Genomic DNA, 22,132 nt, shown 5'->3' on the forward strand with positions numbered 1-22,132 from the left:
AATGAGATGTAGACTGAATTTACAGACTATTTCAAATTTTTGGCTTTTAAGGGAAGCAGATATATTGGGTAGTGACAGAACAGCATAGTCTAAACACTGAGAAGCCCAGATCTTGTTTAAATAGTAAGGAATGAAGGAGTTAAAGATTCAAGACAGAAGAATAAATGATTAAAAGACCGTGAAAAGGATTTAAAAAAAAAAAAAAAAGACCATGAAAAGGAAGGAGGGAGAAGAAATCAGTAACACAGGTGTCAGTATACTAGTATCTGACAAGAAAAGGGATACATTCTCTATTGGAGTAAATAATAGGAGGATGGGATCAAAAGGGGAATATGTAAATTTTTCGTGTAAGAAACATGAGGATAATAGATTTTATTATCTCTGTGATATCATGAGGGAAGGCCACTTGATGAGGGTCTGTATTTGAGACATCTGAGAATTTCAAAGATGTAAAGGATAAAAAGTATAAAATAATCATTATGAAACTTGAGAAAATGAACTTTTCCAGAAAACCATAGTTGCAAGATTATGGGGCTCAGTTCTGGCCAATGAGCAATAATTTTTAGTAATATCTGCCAAGTTAGTTCATCTTCCAACATCATTTAGCTGCTCATCAAAGGTTTATCCAGAGAAAGGGCTTTGCGGGATGCATGTGATGGAAAAACACAAAGTCAGGTAAAGACACTTCAGGTCTTTTAGAGTGTAATGACAGACGGTGGACCTACACTGGGTAAGAAAGGAGGAAATGAATGAGAGAAAATAAAAGTCAGTAGATTATCATTCTGGGTAAGGCAGGGCTTATAGAGCAGACACTGGAGCAAAGGAGTTAGAAAGATGCCAAGAGCCAAAAGTATAGGAAGGAGAAGAAAGATTCTGACCCTTATCTATGGATCTCAACTCATCTTTCTGCATCCAGCTTTCTTCACAGAACAAAATGACAAGTATTAGTAGAAAGTAGAAAGTAGAAAAGTCATTTCTTTTAGATGAAGACCACTTGCAGTAATCCCAGTTTAGTTAGCCTAAAACAGTGACAAAAATAACAATAAATATCCAGTAAATTCTATCTCAGGAGAAAAAAATGAAAACTAACCCTAAGAGCCAGAAGTTGTCAAATTCATTTCATACTCATATGGAACACCAATCCAATAATTCTAGATAGTCTAGCTGATCAAAAGAAATAGCATTACTTGTTTGACCTAATCCAAAAAGTAAGACTGGTGCACCTTCTTTTTGTTTTGTTCTGTTAAGATTTATTTTTGAGAGAGGGAGACAGAGCCCACGTGCAAGTGAGCAGGCATCTGTGTGCGAGGGGGTAGGGACAAAGGGAAAGAATCTTGAAGCAGGTTCCTAGCAAACTTGAGATCATGTCCTCTGCCAAAACCAAGAGTCTGAGGCTTCATCTACTGAGCTCAGGTCATAATCTCATGGGTCACCAAATGGAACCCAGAGGTGCACAAGGCTCTGCCCTCAACATGGAGTCTCCTTTATGATTCTCTCCCTCTGCCCCTACCCCCACTTCTCAGTGTGCACACATACTCTCTCCTTCTCTAAAATAAGTAAATAAATGAAGTCTTTAAAAAATAAAAATTTTAAAAACTGGGGCACCTGGGTGGCTCAGTTGGTAAAGCGCCTGCCTTTGGCTCAGGTGATCCCAGGATCCTGGGATAGAGTCCCACGTTATGCTCCCAGCTCAGCAAGAAGTCTGCTTCTCCCTCTCCCTCTTCCCCTCCCCGCATCCCCTACTTCCCTGCCCTGCTCTTGCCCTCTCTCAAAATAAATAAAATCTTTTTTTAATTAAAAAATAAATAAAACACAATCACTACCTAATTCCTTTCCTATAGAAATTACAAAAATACTTAACAATGAAATATGTTCTACTGTATTACATAGTTAATAACTGGAAACCCTAACAGTTTAAGGAACAAATCTTTATCTAAACTGTGTATATATTTCTCATTATAAAACAGAGTCAAACCATACCTGTAAACACAAAGTTGTAAAAATATAAATATAACATACAACACTGCTACAAAGCAAAAACTGATTATCATCAATATTAATAAGTTGTCATTTACTGAGCCTGCTAGACACTGTTTAATCTTCACAAGTTCAAAATGATAGCATTAATATTTCACTCATTATATAGATGAGAAAACAGAGACTAAACAGAGTTAAGCAATCTAGCTAAAAAAAATTCCAAAACAGAATCAATCAGTTTGTCTGACTTTTAACTGAAAGAGTCCACAGGAAAACCTTGCTAAGAACAATTTCTTGGTACATAAGAACTTTAATAGAGATGATGCTTTAACTCAGGGGTTAGTTAAAAGTTTGCTGGAAAGAGCCAGACAGAATATATTTTAAGCACCATGTGCCACATAGTCTCTGTCATTACTCCTCAACTTTGCCACTGTAGAGCAAGTGTCCAGACAATACACAAAGCACAGCTGCATTCCAATAAAACTTAATTTATATATACAGAAATTTCAATTTCATATAAATATTCTTTTTAATTTTTCCCCCAACCATTTAGAAATGTTAAAAACTATTCTTATTTCATGAGCCATCCAAAAACAAGAAGTAGATGAGATCTGATCCATGGGTCATCATTTGCTAACTCCTGCTTTAACTGAAAAGTTAAACATTAATAAATATTAATTGTAAAATATAAATACAACACACAATTATTTAAACACAAATAATAAATTCAAATAAGGAGTTTCAAATAACCACTTCATGTAATAGTTCCATAACTGATACATACTGGGATTTAGAATTACAGTACCTTTTCTCTGATATCACTTTTAACTTGCTCATCTTGAGTTACTTCATTTCAACATTGCAGATAATCTAAAGGAAAAAATGTTAGTTGTATTAAATACACAATAGTTTATATATATTAGACATCACAAAAACCATACCACTAAAAGTTATTATGGGAAACTGGAAACCAAAGGAGAATGTTTGAGTTTTATGTGCTTCTGGCAAGTTACTTCAAAATGCAAAAATGGGGGTGCCTAGGTGGCTCAGTGGGTTAAAGCCTCTGCCTTCATTTCAGGTCATGATCCCAGGGTCCTCGCATCAAGTTCCACATCAGGCTCTCTGCTCAGTGGGAAGCTGCTTCCCCCTCTTTCTCTCTGCCTTCCTCTCTGCCTACTTGTCATCTCTACCAAATAAATAAAATCTTTTAAAAAATGCAAAAATGTGCAACTATTACATGATCTAAAACCAGTCCGTAAAATGTTATCAAAATCCTAGAGCTACAAAAATGAAAAAAACCTAACACAACAGTCTATGATCTAGTGTTAAGATTTCTTTTGAGACAATTCACATTATCTTTTCCTGTTCTTGTAGTCCTCCTTAAAATACTCAAACTATAGCATTGTACTTAGTGTCCACTATTCACACAGTGGTCAAATACTGGTAAGTATGTAAGATTATTTCTATGTAAGGACACTTTTTAATAACAAACTATGTACACAGTAAAAACCACCTATATCGTCATCTCAATATACTTAATACATATTTTCCTTCAATCAATACCAGTTTTGTCACTAGAAAGTACACATTATTCACAGAATCTTTACAACTTTTCAGATTTATTTTGCAACCATTCACCCCCTAAAAAAAGAAAAACAAACAAACAAACAAAAAAACCCCTGGACATCTTTTCATTTTACATAACACTGCTTATTGAAGCAGAATTTTGTGGCATCACTAGACAGTAAAAAAATGATGGCCAGTTCAACAAGTTTCTCACATATTCATGCAGTATTTAGTAAAGCTATTTAAAGGGAAACAAATATACAAAAGAATGTAGTAGATTTTAAAACTACAGTTGTCAGTCCCAGGGACTGGAGATTTCCCTGAATCCAACTGTCAGTTCTTAGTCCTCATCTTACTTGTCTTAACGGCAACATTTGATAGAACTGGTCACTCCCTTTTCTTGGAAGTACTTTCCCCATTTGGCCATATCTGGATGTTTTTCTTCAATTAACAAAGAACTTTCACTTCAGTAAAACACACATGATTTTTTTTCAGTTTTTTTCATTAATTCAATCATAAAAAAGAAAACATGTATTTAGGATTGTGTACAAAAATTATATGGACTATTTTTCAGGCTGGCAAGAAATTTAAAACTGCTGACTATTCTTTCTTTTAACTGACTTAAGAAAAGACTACAAAGTCAAAGTAATTTTTTCCCATTTCCAAATTAAGAATCAAAAATCCAAAGGCGGGGGAGTCCTGTGATTTCAAAAGCACGACTGCAGCCATAAACGTAAGGTTAATTAAGTTACTTTCTACTTGCTGGGTGGTAGGACTTTCTCTAAAAGTGCATTAATAGCTCCTCTCATGAAAAGCTTACTGTGACTCTTATTAGAGCTGATAGAGTTGGAAAGGTTAATGCTGGTTAACTTAAATCACAACCAATTCTATTTCAACAGTTAAGAAATTATTCAAACTTCCAATTCAAAATAAAATACAGTCAAATAGGCATTCCTGTCCTTTCCCTCCCAGAACTGGAGTAAAATAAACAGCAAAGCAATAAAGAGAAATTAAGTTATGTTTAAGCCCACAGTGACAAAAAGAAAAACTAAAGTTGTGGGGGGGGGTACCCTGTCCAGAAGAACTCAGAAAACTTGGAAGCCAAGGACTTGGAGGTGCCAATCACAAGAGAGGAAGAGACTGCTCAACAGCTAATGAAAACTCTGTAATTCCAAATAACCTCCTACCTCCTCAATATCCCATACCTCATCATTGTAGGAAGTGTTCAACAGCCAGTCCTAGAATTTCTGACAAATTATCTCCACTAAAGAAACTGATAACCTCAAAGAATTCTGCTTTCTGGGACTAGAGAGTCCCCCAGGAAGAAGGCCAGCTCTCAACCCCATCATCCTAGAGTTAAGCCAGTTTTGTCCTTTGTGGTCACTTTTTATAGCCTAAGGCCAGAGTGGCCCCAGAGAACACAAAAACTTTCTATTTTCAAAGTCTGTGTTTGTTACAGCATTGTGTAATTCAAAGAACAGGCACCTGGAAGAAGTGCTGCATTTCACCAAGTTTGTGGCAAAGCAAGAAAGAGGCAAAGAAACTGAGACTGCATACAAGGGCATAACTACAAAAACTGACCATGAAGTTTGGGTATAAGCCCCTTTATTGGGTCATTTTCATCACCATAAAATCATGTTGCTATTTCCCTGTCTTGAAGGAAAAAAAATGAACTCTCTATGCTCCACTTCCTAAATCCAGCTTCTGTCCCATTTCTCTTCCCTCCCAAAAGCAAAGTATTGTTTACCCACACTTGTTAACAAGTCCTTTCTTCCCCTCCTCTCCTAAACACACTCCAGTCGGGTTCTCCCCGCCCCACTTGTCAGTCCCAGGGACTGGAGATTTCCCTGAATCCAACTGTCAGTTCTTAGTCCTCATCTTACTTGTCTTAACAGCAACATTTGATAGAACTGGTCACTCCCTTTTCTTGGAAGTACTTTCCCCATTTGGCCATATTATCTAAGTTTCCTTCACTGGATGCCCCAAGCTCAGCTCTTTCCTGTCCTTTTCTAACTCCAGTCTCTTCCTTAGTGATCTCATCAGGTCTCATAAATGTTCAACATCTCCACGTTGGTCTCTAATAATACTACAAACTCAACATATCCAATAATGATCCCCTGATCTGCCCTTCCCTACTCAGTGTGCTCTCACCTCAGCTCTTCCAACTATAAAGATAATTCTCTCTCCAATTCTTAGTCCAAAACCATAACCTCCTCCTTGACTGTCTTACATCCAACATCCAATCCATCAGCAAATCCTGATAATTCTACTTTCGAAATATATCCAGAATCTGATCACTTCACCATAACTACTACCATGGGCAAACCGACTGAGTCACCCAGGTACTCCAAGCCTATCTTTTAAAAAAGTGAATCCCATTTTAGCTGAAGTCCGTTATTCAATAGAAATTTACTGGGGCGCCTGGGTGGCTCAGTGGTAAGCATCTGCCTTCAGATCAGGTCATGATCCCAGGGTCCTGGGATTGAGCCCTGCATCGGCCCACTGCTTGGTGGGGAGCCTGCTTCTCCCTCTCCCACTCCCCCTGCTTGTATTCTCTCTCTGTCAAATAAGTAAAATCTTCATAAATAAATAAATAAAGTATATAGCACTAGGCCATAAATTTCATCCCTTTAAAAAAAAATTATCTTCACCATATGAGGTTTTAAAAATCATGAAAAGGAAAAACATTAGTTCCCAGAATGGCAAGGTAAGTTTGACTACCTATCTGCTTCTCATGTAAGGTTCATTAAAGTTTTTTGTGTGTGCTTCAAATAAAGAAAAATAAAACTACTCTTATATATATCATATACCTAAGCCATAATTTATTAATATCTTGTGTAGTAAAAATCTGTGGTAAGACTCCTAGACCCACTTACATAAAGTAAAAAAATAAAGTGGGAAATTTCAGAAATGGAAAACCTGCTTCTCCTACCTGCATTATTAACTCACATTAGAGCTTATATCCTTTATGGGGATAGAGATTCACATGAAAGACTAGACTAATCAAATGGCCAAAATAAACAAATGCACAGGAAAATATTCTCTTTCAAAAGGGCATTAACAATCATTACTGGAGTACTAACACATAGACCTAAAATTTCAAATGCTGTCCCACCAGCTTTGAGCCTCACAGTGCCCCAAAGGCACATGTATTCCCACGTAGCACAAAAGACTTCACCCAGCTAGTTCCACCATCAGCTGAACCAGCTGCACTCCACTCAGTCAAGCTGTCAGGCCTGAGAATTATTCAAACTAATCATATCCTCCCATGAGGGCAACAGTCCTTCTTACTTCATCCTTTTGTTATTACAAAGCCTGCTAAGGCCTCTGTGACTGGTTCACTCTATTCCCAAGTGCAACCCCCATGAGACATGTGGTATCCTCCACTCCCCCGCTGTGAATATATGACTAATGAACTGTTGTTAATATCATCTGGTCAATGTCAGGTAGCAGCTATGTCACACTATTTAAGAGAGAAGATCCCTCGTTCACCAATGAATAGGTGATCAAAAAACAATTATTATATCTAAACTTTCTCTTCACACTAATATCACAGCTGTAAATGTTTTAATTTTTATGGAGGAATTCCCTGAGACCTGAAAATTATTTCACAGATCCTACAGGGTATAAAGAAAGAGAAAGGCCAATACACAGGGCTGGTGGAGACCACAACAGGTAGTGGTCCACTGTGGATCTACAGCTGGTAAGTACAGAAGGACAATCCTGATCACCATGGCTTCCTGACCAGCACAGTTTCCTGATTTTATTATTTTTTTAATAAAGAAAAAAATTCAGTTTCTTCAACTGTTTATGATACGGGACACAAAAGTCAAAGTGTTTCACATTAAGATTTCACTTTCAACTCCCTGGAATGTTCATTTCTTTGGCTAATAGGAGACACTAGACACGCCCACGAAAGGCAGGCCATGCTCAGGCAACTGAAATGAATATAAGGAGGGGGCAATGCTAACAACATCATCCTCGAAGAGATGGGCACAGGGGACTGTTGGTCACAAGCTATTTTCTGGAACAAAGGAGCACCACCTCTGGATGCTCATGCCATCACGGGCCTCAGTCATCCCCACCACACAGGTACAGCCTGCAGGCAGCTGCCTTACGTGTCTTGCTGGGTACAGTAGTACAAGAACTTGCCATACTTTCTCTTGAACTCAGACCTAATTTTCAACACATCCACTTCACTGTGAGAGATACCAGGACTCTAATCAGGACTTTATCGGGGCACCTGGCTGGCTCGGTCAGTAGAGCACATGACTGCTGATCTCGGGGTCAGGAGTTTGAGCCCCACGTCTGGTGCAGAGATAACTTTAAAAAAAAAAATTTTAAGATTTAATCAGGACTTTATCATGAGTCCCCTTGCCCTTCTTGGAATCATACAGTTGGTCAGCAAAGTTTAAGGGCTTGCTCTGAATGCACTGGAACAGGTTCAGGAAAGCACTTTCCAGGTCTCCTTTGCCCTCCTTTTTGATGCTCTCCAGCATGTCATAAGGATTCAGGAAAGGATTATTCAAAGTATCATTTATGGGGGTGCCTGGGTGGCTCAGTGGGTTAAGCTGCTGCCTTCGGCTCAAGTCATGATCTCAGGGTCCTGGGATCGAGCCTAGCATCGGACTCTCTGCTCAGTGGGGAGCCTGCTTCCCCCCTCCCCCCGCCTGCCTCTCTGCCTACTTGTGATCTCTCTCTCTGTAAAATAAATAAATAAAATCTTTAAAAAAAAAAAAGTATCATTTATGTACTCTTACCAAGTAAATGCATTATTAGAAATGAGAGTTTGGAGAGGAGAAGGGAGTTGAGGGAAATTGGAAGGGGAGGTGAACCAATGAGAGACTATGGACTCTGAAAAACAATCTGAGGGTTTTGAAGGGGCGGGAGGTGGGAGGTTGGGGGAACCAGGTCATGGGTATTAGAGAGGGCACGGATTGCATGGAGCACTGGGTGTGGTGCAAAAACAATGAATACTGTTACGCTGAAAAGAAATAAAAAATTTAAAAAAAAAAAGTGAGAGTTTGGAACATGTATTCTCAGATTAACCTAACTTTCTTTCTTTTGACAGAATTAATTAATTTGTAAAAGAAAAAGTGAAAATGACAGTAAATCTTGACTTCTACAAGGTCTTGGAATAGTTTTCTCATTACATCTTTCAGACTCCAAGGTCCTTGAGTGTAGGGGATTAATTAAGTTTCATTTGTCTTTGGGTCCCCCAATGCCTGGAACAGTTCTCAGTAGTTTGCTAAAGTCTGTGCTTCAGATAAACAAATACATTAACTGAATGAAGGATGCAGAAACAGGCTCAGATGCTGGTATAACCGAGTGGTTACCGGTTAGACAATCCAGCCAATGGATCAATATCAAACTAGACAAATGAGAAGTTCAAACTGTGAAACAGGTAGAGGACGGTATCATTTTGTTTTTGAAAATCACATATTTGCATGGAATAACAAAGAAAATGTTTTTTCAGCAGGGAGTGTAAATTCGTGTAGCTGTTGTAGAGGGCCATCGATATTAAGTGGAATTAAAAGTGTTAGAGTTTATATCCCAACAATTTCACTCCTGAGTATGTATCTCTTCACAGATCCTTGAGGAGAAAGAAATGAGAACGTTTATCATAATGCTGTTTGTTAGCCAAGGACAGCAAACAACACAAGGGCAGTACCTTAGACCTGGGCAGGAGGGGCCTCTGCTCTGGATCCTGCACTTTAGAAGTCCTCATGTATCACAAAAAAAAAAAAAAAAAAAAGTGTATTTCGTGAAGTACATATGGGCACCTTGGTCACCAACCTGGTACTTAAGGCTGGCACGGCCTGACCTGTAACCATACCTATACTCAGTTCTAATTCCTGTCTCTGCTCATTGCTGCAGTTGGTCAAAATGTTGGCAATAGTGACCGCAGCACACTTATGGTCTTAATGACTATTTCAGTGTTCAGAGCATCACACTCACTATCAAATTTGGTGTACACTTTGACCAACCCATATGCACGTGGGGGTATGGAGGGATCACCCTCTAAGTTGAGCTTGCAGAGAATTTCGTGAACAGGACATTTTGAAAGAAGCTGGGTCAGATGTCGAGAGCAGCAAGCATCCCCAGATGTGGATGCAACAGCTTCCTAATTTTAAAACATCAGTGCAGTTCTAGCCATGAAGATCTAGAAGCAATTTCACAGACAGGAAGTCTCTTAATCATAAAAGAGACAGTGTCTCCCTTGGTTTCTCAGTTTTATGTAGGGGATTTGGGAGTTGTTGCTTACAGCGCAACCTAGAATCTCTTTCTCTACAAAGCTCCAAACAATTCTGTAAACCACTTAAAACCTCGGCCAGATATTGATGTACTGCCCCTCATCTCCAAATTCACCCTTTTTGCCTGCTCTGTGAAAATGGATTTGTGCCCTTAAAATATTTTCCTAGCCAGCTGGCAAGGTATTAAGCTTTATCAAGAGGGCATTGGAAAGACACTGCAGACGAAAAGGACTTTGCTTCCTGGCTTCAGGGTGTTCACTGGGCTGCAGCAGGCAAGGCCTCTCTGGGTCCCATCCCTGCAACGAGGACGGCTCCTACAGCACCGACTCCCGCAGCACATGCAGCTTCTCCAACAGGAGTCTAAGCTGTTCTGCGGCAGGTGCCTCTGGTGAGACATCTCCCTATAAACAGCCTTCCCTGGCACCCTAGAGGGCAAACCCAGCAAATTCCACTAGGGTCACACCACACCTACTTGCCTTGACCTTGCCCTTTCTAACCTTGATCTTGCCCTTTCCAACAAGTCTTCAGGGGAGGGAGGGGCCCACTCTATCTCAGCCCTGGGGGTAATAGCTGGTCTCCATAAAAGCTATTCCTCTATTTAGAGCTATCTTTATTTCTTGCTGATAAAGCCTTCAATTATCTAATCCCTGTTATAACCAAAATATTTTTGCATTAATTTTTCCCTGTTAAATTACCATGTGGTTTCTATTTCCTGAATGGACCCAGACTGGTACATCCCAACAACTCTTTAAATTATTTAGTATCCTAAAATAAATAAACCCTCTCTGCTTAAGGTACCTAGAGTGAATTCTGTTCTCCGCAACTCAGACTTCAATTTTCTTTTTCAATAAAGAATTTCGTGGGAAAAAAAACATACAATACCTTCAGAGATTAGATAAATCTATGACATCATTTTTTTAATTAGTAAGTAATACTAATTATGCAGAGCCAGGGTTAAGAATGGCTTCTGATGATTATCTTCCTAGGTCAGCCTATTAAACATTTTAATTGTAATATTAACTCCATCTTAGAGTCACTCCTGTTATGCTTAATTACTATTTAAAAACTTAACCTGCAATGAGATACCACTCCACACCCACTAGAATGGCTATAATAAAAAAATACAGACAATAACAAGCTGTAGCAAGAATGTGAGAAACTAGAACCCTCATACATTGCTGATGGCAATGTAAAATGGTACAGCTGCTTTGAAAACAATCCAGCAGGTCCTCAAAAGGTTAAACATAAAGTGACTGTGTGACTCAGCTATTCCATTTCTAAGTATATACCCAAAGAAATGAAAACTTCTATCCACACAAATATTTGTACACAAATGTTCACAGCAGCATTATTCATAACCAAAAAGTGGGAATAACCCAAATATCCACCAACCAATGAATGGATAGATAAAATGTGGTATAGCCATACAATACAATATTATTCAGTGATAAAAAAGAAACAAAGTACTGATATGTACTACATGAATAAACTTTGAAAATATTATGCTAAGTAAAAGAAGCAAATCATGAAAGACCACATCATTATATGATTCCACTTTATATAATAGTATAAAATACCATTTATATGAAATACCCAGAACAGGTAAATCTATAGAGACAGAAAATAGATTAATGGTTACCTAGGACTAGAAAAGAATGGGATGGAGGAGGGGACATACTAGAAGGATGTGGAGTTTCTTTTGGGGGTAATAAAAATGTTCTAAAATTCACTGTGGTTATAGTTGTGATGTGGGAAACAAAGGTAGAAGGAAATGTAAATAAAATTATAATTATAATTATAACCTGCAGCCCACTGACAAATACTTGGGATAGGCAAAGTATAAGATTCCTCCAGGATCCTTGAGTCTTCTTTAGCCTACGAAAGTCATTTTGGAACTTCCCTCATCTTTACTACCCGCCCAACCCCAAGGTGTATAATCAGCTGCTCCTCCCAATCCTCCAGGGCATCAGGGAGCCACAGCCGGGAGCCAAAGCAGGTAGCAGCAGCAGTTCATTCTGCCCATGGGTCCTGTCTCTAAGGCATAATAAAACCACCATTTTGCACCAAAGACACATGTCAAGAATTCTTTCTTGGACATCAACTCCAGACCCCACCAACACCAACATTCCAAAAACTACATCAGTTGCACAACTCTATGAATGTACTAAAGGGCAGTGAACTGCATATTATAAAGTGAAAATTGACAGTATGTGAGTTCTAGCTCAATAAAACTGTTAAAAAGAAAACAAAAACAACTTAGTCTCTGCTAGAACCTTCTAATTCAACCCATCCTTAAATTAGGGTCAGGGGTTTACACCCTCTATAGCTCAGCACCTGATTCCCATAATAAAATATATCCTTTTACACTAAAGCAAAATTATTGACCCACCTGAGTCTTTAGGAAATGTATTCGAAGTTATTCATCCAGCAGAGACTAAAAAATAAAATAAAATAAAATAAAAATAAAAAACACTGGTGCCTGTGTGGCACAGTCCTTAAGCAGTCTGCCTTTGACTCAGGTCATGATCCTGGGGTCCTGGGGTAGAGCCCCACGTAGGGCTCCCTGCTCCGCGGGAAACCTGCTTCTCCCTCTCCCACTCCCCCTGCTTGTATTCCCTCTCTTGCTGTCTCTCTCTGTCAAATCAACAAAATCTTAAAAAACAAATAAAAAAACCTTTCTGTGCTATACATAAAAATTCACAGTATACATTTCCTTAAGTGAAATATAAATTCGAGTTGACTTTTATATATTTAAAGATGGCTTGAACTAGAATTATATATATACTACTAATCTTTACATCCATAAGCATTATCTTACTCTAAATTACTATTACTGAGGTATACATTTTCATCCAGTTACCTTATTCAACTGTCATTCACAACACAGGATTGGGACAAACACAGACCCCGAGGCACTCAAAAATCCACATAAAATTTTTGACTCCCCCTAAATTTAACTATTAACAGCCTACTATTGATCAGAAATCTTAACAATAATGTAAACAATTAATGTGATACAAATAATGTAATTTTGTGTTATATTATATACTGTATTGTCACAATAAAGTAATACACACTTTGCATTCAATGTATTATATACTGGATTCTTACAATACAGTAAGCTAAAAAAATTAATAAAATCATATAGAACAGAAAATATGTTTACAGTACTGTATTAATCAAAAAAATCTGTGGATAAGTAAACTCACACAGTTCAAAACCCATGTTATGGGTCAACTGTAGTTTATGAATGTTTTAACCCAATCTGCAAACAGGCAACTTTATTTCACCTACATTATCATTAATTTTACCAAAAAACTGGGTAAGAGTAAACCTGTAAAAATTATACCTTTTACCTTTCTTCATCAGGCATCCTCATTAAAAACACAAGTTTGGATAGTTCACACACTATGCCACAAAGATGTTTCAGCACTTACGGAAGGTCTAATTTGCTATGTGATGTTTTAATTATACCACAAATAATAAGGTTTTACTGTTGGGGGAGAAGAATTGCACCACACTTCAATCTAACTAACAGTAATAATTTATTTAATATGATGCTTCCCTCAGCTCAGATTCCAACTATTTTTAGACTTAAACAAATGCCAAATTTCCTAAGTATCAAATATCAAATAGGTGATATCTGAAATTAAAATTCTTGCCTACAAACACACATTTTCCTTGTCCCTAACCCATGACTGACTCATTAAAATGGTTTGTTTTTTAAGTATCACAGCCACAGTCAGCTCCAACAAAAATCAAAATATACAGGATATGAGGGACTCAAAAAGTCATAAGGCATATAAAAAATAGCAAAATGAAAAAAGCTCCTCCTTACCAGTAATCACTGTAAATGTAAATGGATTAAAATCTCCAATGAAAAGGCAGAGAATGGCGAATGGATTTAAAAATACAATCCAAAAAATTTGTTCTCTACAAGAAACTCATTTAGATATAAAGGCACAAATAGGATGAAAGGAAAAAGATATTCCATGCAAATAATAACCAAAGGCAATAAGGGGTAGCTATACTAACATCAGACAAAATAACTTCAAATTTAAAAAGATTACAAGAGACAAAGGAGGACGCTAATTATTAATAAACGGTTCAAGAGAGCAAGAAGATATAACAATTACAAACATTCACATACCTAATAACAGAGCACCAAAATACAATAAGCAAAAATTGATAAAAAAGGGAAAAATAGTTTTACAGTAATTGTTGGGGACTTCAATACCCACTGTCAGTAAGGAATAGAACAACCAGACATAAGACAAATAAGGAAACAGAGGACTTGAACAACATTATAAACCAACTATTGTTTATATGACCAACAGTCATATATAAAACGCTACCAAACAACAGAATGTGTATATTCTTCTCAAATGCACATGAGACATTCTCCAGGATAGATCATCTTTTAGTCCACAAATTAGGTCTCAACAGATTCTAAAAGATAGGTATTATACAAAGTATCTTCTCCAACCACAACAGAATAAAGTTAGAAATAAATAAGAAAAAGAAAACTGGAAAATTCACAAATTTGTGGAAATTAAACACACTCCTTAATCACAGGTCAAAGAAAAGATCAAGGCAAACGAGACAAATGAAAATAAAACATACCAAAATTTATGGGATGCAGAGAAAGCAGTACTAGGAAGTTAGTTTACAACTATAAACACTTACATTTAAAAAAAAAAAAAAAAAGTAAATTTTTAAAAAGGGTCGGGGTGCACCTGGGTGGCTCAGTCAGTTAAGCATCAGCCTTAAGCTCAGGTCATGATCCCAGGGTCCTGAGATCAAGCCAGGCATCAGGCTCCCTCTCCCTCTCCCCTGCTCATCCCCTCCCTTGCTCTCACTCTCACTCTATCTCAAATAAATTCAAAAAATAAATAAAGATCTCAAATGAACAACCTAACTTTACAAATTAAGGAACTAGAAAAAGCAGAACACAAAGCTAGCAGAATGAAGAAAATAATGATTAGAGCAGAGATAAATAAAATAGAGAATAGAAAAATAGAGAAAATTATCAAATAAAAAAATTGGTTCTTTAAAAAGATTAATGAAATTAATAAACCTTTATTAAACGTAAGAAAAAAACAGAGGACTCGAATTATTAAAACCAGGAAAGCATGTGAAGACACTGCCACTGATTCTACAGAAATATAAAGGATTTTAAGTGAATAGTATGAAAAATTGTGCACCAACAGACTGAGGACCTAAATGAAACTGACAAATTCCTATAAACACAAAACGTACCAAAACTGAACAAAAAGAAACAGAAAATCTGAATAAATTCCTAACTATTAAGGACACTGGATGAGTAATCAAAAACTTCCCAAAAAGAAAAGCCCCAGATTTGATTGTTTCACTAGTGAATTATACAAAACATTTAAAGAACATCAATCCTAATTCTGCCAAGTAATGTAAGAGAATACTCCCTAATTCTATGAGGCCAACACTGCCCTGATACCAAAGCCGAACAGAGACATTACAAGGAAACTACAGATCAATATCCTTTCTGATCACTGATGTACAAAATAGCAGCAAACCAAATTCGGCAGCATGAAAGCAAATCAAAACCACAATGTGATACCTACCATCTCACACCCACTAGAATGACTGCACAAACCACCCCACCTCCCACCCAGTCCCCGCCCAAGAGAAAGACCAATCACACAGAAAACAAATGTTTACAAGGATGTGGAGAAACTGGAACCCTCACACACTGTTGGTATGAATGTAAAATGGTGCAGCTGCTATGCAAACAGTAGGGTTATGACACAGGAACTTAAAATAGAATTACCATATGACCCAGCAATTCCACTTATGAATATGTACCCAAAAGAACTGAAAGCAGGGTCTTGAAGAAGTATTTGTACACCCATGTACAAAGCAGCGTCAGTCACAATGGCCAAAGGTTACTGAAACAGCCCAAGGGCGCAATGACAGATGATGTGGTATATACAAACAATGGAACATTATTCAGCCCTAAAAAGAAAGAAATTCTGATGAATCTTGAAGACAATGCTAAATGAAACAGCCAGTCACAAAAGGGCAAATACTATGATTCTACTCATAAAAGGTACTTAAAGAAGTCAAATTCATAAAGACAGAAAGTAGAATGGTGATTGTCAGGGGCTACAGGAAGAAGAAAATGAGGAGTTATTGCTTAATGGATACAAAGTTTCAGTTCCGCATGACAAAAGATCTGAAGATGGACAGTGTGATGGTTGCACAACCATCTTAAATGCCAATAAACTAAACACTTAAAAATGTTTTAAATGGTAATTTTTATATTATATATATACAGCCATAATTTTAAAAGTAAATTTTTAAAAATCAAAATATGAACCAAAATATGAATATAAATCAATGTTAAGAATTGGGAAAAATAAGTTTCAAATGAAAACACAAATTATAATTGGTAAAACAGAATTAACAAATGAAAAAGACATTCTCAACAAGCAAAGAAAAAAATCCAGACTTCTAGAGTTGTAGGAAGCTTCAAAGATCAGCTGGGAGTCAAATTCTCTTACTTTGCAAATAGGAGAGAAGCTCATCACGGAGGTTGCTATCTTGCATTACCCATTATCACTTCTACCTACATGCAACTAGAAACTGTGCCTACAACAAATTAATAAATCTGGAGAATTCTCATCCAAAGTAGTATCCTTTTCAATTCATTAAACTCATTATATGTAGGCAGTGTTCACATTTTTTTTTTTTAAAGATTTTATTTATTTATTTAACAGACAGAGATCACAGGTAGGCGGAGAGGCAGGCAGAGAGAGAGAGAGAGACGGGAGGAAGCAGGCTCCCTACGGAGCAGAGAGCCCGATGCGGGGCTCGATCCCAGCACCCTGGGATCATGACCCGAGCCGAAGGCAGAGGCTTTAACCCACTGAGCCACCCAGGCGCCCCCAGTGTTCACATTTTTATTACCATTATTCCATCATAAATCCTCACAAACCTTATTATTTTTATTCCCCATGTTACCCATACCCTTAGAATCTTCGTAATCTTAAATCATTTTCTCCCTAAGGTAGGATGTGAGGCAAGGACAGCAAGTGCGGGGTACCTCTCCTTAGGATGGTTCATCCTCAGCATGAATTAGGTAAGAAATGAACAGAGATTAAGAAGGGAAGCTAAAATGCTTACTTTAGCTTAAGAGCTCAGTATCAGTTGAGCTTTTCACACTGTGCCTTCACTATTTGTCTAATATGCAACCCCCCCATATTAGATTTGAACATTTGTGTGGATACGTACTACCAAATCTTTTTTAGATAATCTAATTTCAGATTACTAGTACTGTACTTCTACTATACTACTATATAATACTAATACTATAGTTCCCCCGTATCAGCACCTGACCAAAAGAAATCTCAAGAACCCTCAACTTTCTGTGAATAACCTCTATTGGGCCTTTAAAAAAAAAATTAAGACAGCCTTTACTGAGGACCAAAAGTCTGAAGCAAAAACAGACTAGTGATTGTCACCACCACTTCCCTTCCTTATCAAAGTTTGGTAGGAATCAGCTGATTTATATGAGAAGTCCTCAAAATGTGGTCCATGGTCCCCTCGGCACCTGATACCTTTTCAGGGGGTCCACAAGGTCAAAACTATTTTCATAGTAACACTAAAGTATCATTAACCTTTTTAACTGTACACATTTATACTAATGGTACAAAAGCAATGATGTATAACATTTCTGGCATCTTGGAACAACTTATGGTACTGGCAACAAACTGCACTATTAGTCATTATATTTTCCACCATCATGTACCAGTCACTATTTTAAAAAAAAAAAAAAAAAAAGCCTTTTTCACTTAAGAATGTCCTTCAAGGGGCACCTGGGTGGCTCAGTTGGTTAAGCAACCCTTCAGCTCAGATCATGATCCCAGGATCCTGGGATCCAGCCTGATGTTGGGCTCCCTACTAGGTGGGGTGTCTGCTTCTCTCTCTCTCTCTGCCCCTCCTCCTGCTTGTGAGTGCATGCTCGCACTCTCTCTCTCTCTTGCTCTCTCTCTCAAATAAATAAAATATTTCCAAAAAAACCCAGTGAAGATTAATTTTATATTCTCAGCCCTTGAATATACACCTTTACATCTTTTTAAATATTCTATGTGACAAAATGGTAAGTACACATGAAGCATTTCTGGCCACATACTGAATTACAATAGCTGATGGCTGTCTCAAGGTAAAGTACTTGTGTGACTGAACTAAGGGCTAACACTAGTCTCTTTTTTTCATGAAACACCATTTTTACTTGAAAGAATTACTACGATTATTCACACTTAACATATTTTGGCAGAGGTTCTCTCAGAGATTAACAAAATCTGCTTGTCACTTCTAGGAAACAACTGGCAGTCATATTTCTTGCCAATAATAAAATTTGCACTTTCAAGCAAAAATCAAATTTCTGAAAAACTCGTATCCACCATCAATCATATCATGACCAGGACAGCTTCCCAATAATTTGTTTCTGATAAGTGGTGATATTAACAAATGTGATTTTTTTAATAACATATGAAATGTGTCAACATTTGGAAGATCTGCATAACTGAGCCAACACTTAAAGAGGACCACAGCATGATGTTACAAATTCAGGCATAGTTATGTAAGATCCATTCAAAGTTCAGACCAATCAATTTTAATGTAACACTATGAAAAAAGTCCATTGACATGATCTCAGATTCCACACTGCAAATAACTAAAAAACCAACACATGTGGAGCTGTGATGTAGTACCAAACAAGAAAATCCATTATTATCTGAAAAGGCTATTAAAATGCCTCCCTCTATTTTCCAGCCATTAGCTATGTAAGGCAGGATTTGTCTTTCTATATACTTCAAACCAAAAAACAGTGCAAAAGACTAAATGCAGGAGTAGACAGAAGAATCCAGATGTTCCTATTAAACTAGACATTAGAGAAAAAAGTAAAACAAAACCACTCTTCTCACTGCCTTATTCATTTTGAAAATACTTATTTTTCAATAAAAATGTTTATATTAACATATTACTGTCATATATAAGTAAATTAATAAAAGTTACACATATCTTTTTAATTATAAGACAATAACTACAGACATAATCCACAAAAGTTCTTTGGGGTGCTCAGTAACTCTTAAGAATGGAAAAGGGTCCTGAAATCAAAAGTCTGAAAACAACTGATTTAAAGAACTAAGTATTAATATCAGATCCTTGCAAACAAAGAAGAACCGTTAAGTACATAAAATCATTAACTTTTTTAAAAAACCTTCCTAGAAAAATTACATGAAAGCTGAAAAGGAATACAATGTCAAATCAAAACCAACCTCACTCTCTAACACCAATAAAGAAGAAAATAAAAGAATGCTTAGATGAAAGTGATTTTGTATGTCCTGGAAACATCATGCAGTATCTTGATCAGACAAACTCATATAGGGGGTATAGCTCAGTGGTAGAGCATTTGACTGCAGATAAACTCATATATACCTATTAATAATTAGATAATATTTTTGATAGCAGCACATCACAGTCAAAGAAACACACCATCACAAAGTCAAAAACAGGTGATTAAAAAATAGCAGTCATGACCACCAAGAGGGAGACAATCCAAGGTTCTGTCAGAAGGGACAAACAGGGATACTTCAGCACCTCTCCAGCAGCATCGCAGGGCACACAGCTCAGGGTCTAGCTGTTCTATTTAAAACTAAATTACATGCTTCCAAGGCAAGATAGTGAGACTAAGTTCTTATTTAGCCCCAAAGGAGCAAATGGGTCACCATGGAATTATTCTACAGTAATAATGCTCCATCAACCTAAAGTCCTTCTTCAGCTTACTAGATCCCTTGGAAGAGTGAGGAAAAGCAGTAGCAGTAATATTTACTGAAAGATTACTACATGCCAGGCACTATGCGCTAAGCACTTTATGTGCATTTAATATTCAAGATCTTCAGGGCATAACCATTATTACTCCATTTTTGGAACTGAGAAAACTGAAGCACAAAGAGGATAAATAACTTGCCTCAAGCAAAGCCAGGATTCAAACCCAGCCAGGGTGGCTATGAAGCCCAACTTCCTAGGCACTACAGTACAGTACAAAGGCACAGTAACCAAGAATAGATAAAATTTAAAAGTCCGTGTTCACTCTAAACAACTTCTGTCATTCACATCAAGAGCCACCGCCTAAGGAAGGCTCCCAACTTGCAGAGAGCTCTCTGACAGTTTCATCCATAACTACTGACAGACTGTTCAACTTCCAGGTACCGAAGGACCTTAAGCAAGAGTGTATTTTGGAAGGTGAACACTGTGGAGATTTAGTGAAAACTCCAAAATGTAGAATCTAATACAAATTAGATAATTTCAAAAGTCTTCGATCTCTTTTCCCTCTGCTGTTGGAGATTTAAAAAAAAATCATTATATAATAGTCTAGCTAATCTGTTTCAAAAAGAATAATGCCTCAATGCAAGTCAACGGGAAAAGCCTCATAAAAATTGCTTCTACAAAAGCTTAAGTTACATTAAAACACTTAAATGTTCTGCAGAGGAACTCCAAGTCCATCCCCTTCATTTCAAAGTTCAGGGTAAGACAGCAGTGCTAAGTGTAGAAGCAATTAAGGCAGAGTTTTGAGGTCATTAAAAATGAATCTATAGCTTCACTGCAGAACCTAACTGAAGCCAGGTGGAATGGGAAACTAAAGAAGTCATATCGCAATGAGAAAATAAGCAGTAGATAAGACATGTCTATCTCACAGCAATTACAGGACTAATGACAGCAATTATAGTAAATACTTACACATCTCCCAGGGTTTTGTTTGGTTTTGATTAGTATTTGGCACATGTTTTGAAATAGGTACCATTTAAAGTGCCTTAAATAAACTACTACTTTTCAGCTTACTGAACTGAAAACATTCCACTACATTATTACAAAAATAACTTTCTAGTTTTCTCAGGAAAAAAGACAATTTATAAGAAGAATTCAGAGGTTACTAAAGAAAGTGATATAACTCGATTTACATAAAAATTACAGCATGGACATAAAAGTGAAAATGAGTGATCAAGAAGACTGTTCATGTCCTTTCTCACTGCAAACTGTCATGCATTATAATTAAACACTGCCACAATTTTCAACACCTAAAGAAAAACAAAACACCCACAAGGAATTAACATTGCCCAAAAAAAAAAAAAAAAAAAAAAAAATCCGGTAAGTGTTAGAACACATTAGGTCATCAGCAGCGCTGGACCTTCAAGCAATGAATTGAGCGAGCCATGTTAAAACAAGAAATGGCCTTTAAAATACCAACATTCATATCGATTATGCTAAGGTGTATAAAAACTCCATTGTATAATGGGTAAATGCCCAGGAAACCAACCGATTCAAAACTGCACTAGTACTAATACTAGCACTAGTACTAATAAGAGGCTTAACCCGCACAAGCGGAAAACAACAACAGTAGAGACAAGCCTTTGCGCGGGGGTTGCAGAAGTCCTTGAATACTTGCAATGAAGAGCCCGCAACTCAGCAAGGCAGGCTGCAAGGAAACTCTGCACTGTCATCTAGGGCGATCTGAATCAGGTTCAAACCAAACCCAAAAGGCGACAAGTTGTAAACAGGGAACACACTTCAGGCCAAACCACCCGGTGAAAGAAAGCAAACCTAGCCACCGCCGAAATCACACAACACCAACCCCACTGCAAAGCAAGGCGCACCTAGACGGTGGGTGCCAGGGTGGGTGGGGAGGCAGGGCGCGCGCCCGCCCCCGGCCCGCCGCCCCTCGGCTCTGCTCCCCGCTGCAACGCGGCGACCGGCGCTCCCGGCCCCAGAGAAAGGGCAGGGCACCGGGGCTGCCTCTGCCCGAAAACTGCGTCGGCGACCCTCCGCCTGGGATTGAGGCGGGGGCCACCGAGTGTCGGCAGGTGGGGGCGGGGTGGGGCGTTTTCCAAAACCAGCCAAAGCCCCTAGCCATCAAGGGTTTCCCTCCAGCTCCGGTCCACTCCCCCCGAGAGACACGCGTAACACAACCTGTCAGGTGAGGGGCGGCGGGGTCCCAGAACGCAGACCGCGGCGGGCCCGGGGTCGCTCCTTCCCGCTTCTGCCGCGGCCGGGAGAGAGCAGAGGGCGGCGGGCGGGAAAGCCGCAGCCGAGAGGGGGCCGGCCCGGACGCACGGACGGTGGCGGGGCGCTCACCGGCTCAGGACGGGGCGCTGGCAAGGGCTGAGCAGAGCCGCAGTACCCGGCTCGGCGTCGGCAGCGCCAGCGGCTGTTCTCTGGAAGAACGGCGGACTCCTCGCCGCCCGCCGCCCGGTGTTTTCATACAAACCCCGGTGGCAGGCGAGGCGGAGGCAGCGGAG

At 38.4% G+C, this 22,132-nt stretch overlaps 1 protein-coding gene across 1 annotated transcript in view; it reads right to left on the reverse strand.

The window, feature by feature from the left end:
- LOC111153588 (ATP/GTP binding protein 1) overlaps positions 1–21,856 on the reverse strand; it is a 153,673-nt gene extending 131,817 nt beyond the window's left edge. The window contains exons 1-2 of the mRNA XM_022512715.1: positions 21,804–21,856; positions 2,783–2,847 (exon numbers count right to left, since the gene is read on the reverse strand). Coding sequence (XP_022368423.1) covers positions 2,783–2,814 — 32 coding nt within the window. The 5' untranslated portion in view covers positions 2,815–2,847; positions 21,804–21,856. The remainder of the gene's footprint in view (positions 1–2,782; positions 2,848–21,803) is intronic.
- Between the last annotated feature and the right edge of the window lie 276 nt (positions 21,857–22,132).

This window comes from Enhydra lutris, unplaced genomic scaffold (assembly GCF_002288905.1).
Source record: "Enhydra lutris kenyoni isolate GAN:26980312 unplaced genomic scaffold, ASM228890v2 scaffoldscaffold33, whole genome shotgun sequence".
Lineage (NCBI taxonomy): Eukaryota > Metazoa > Chordata > Mammalia > Carnivora > Mustelidae > Enhydra > Enhydra lutris.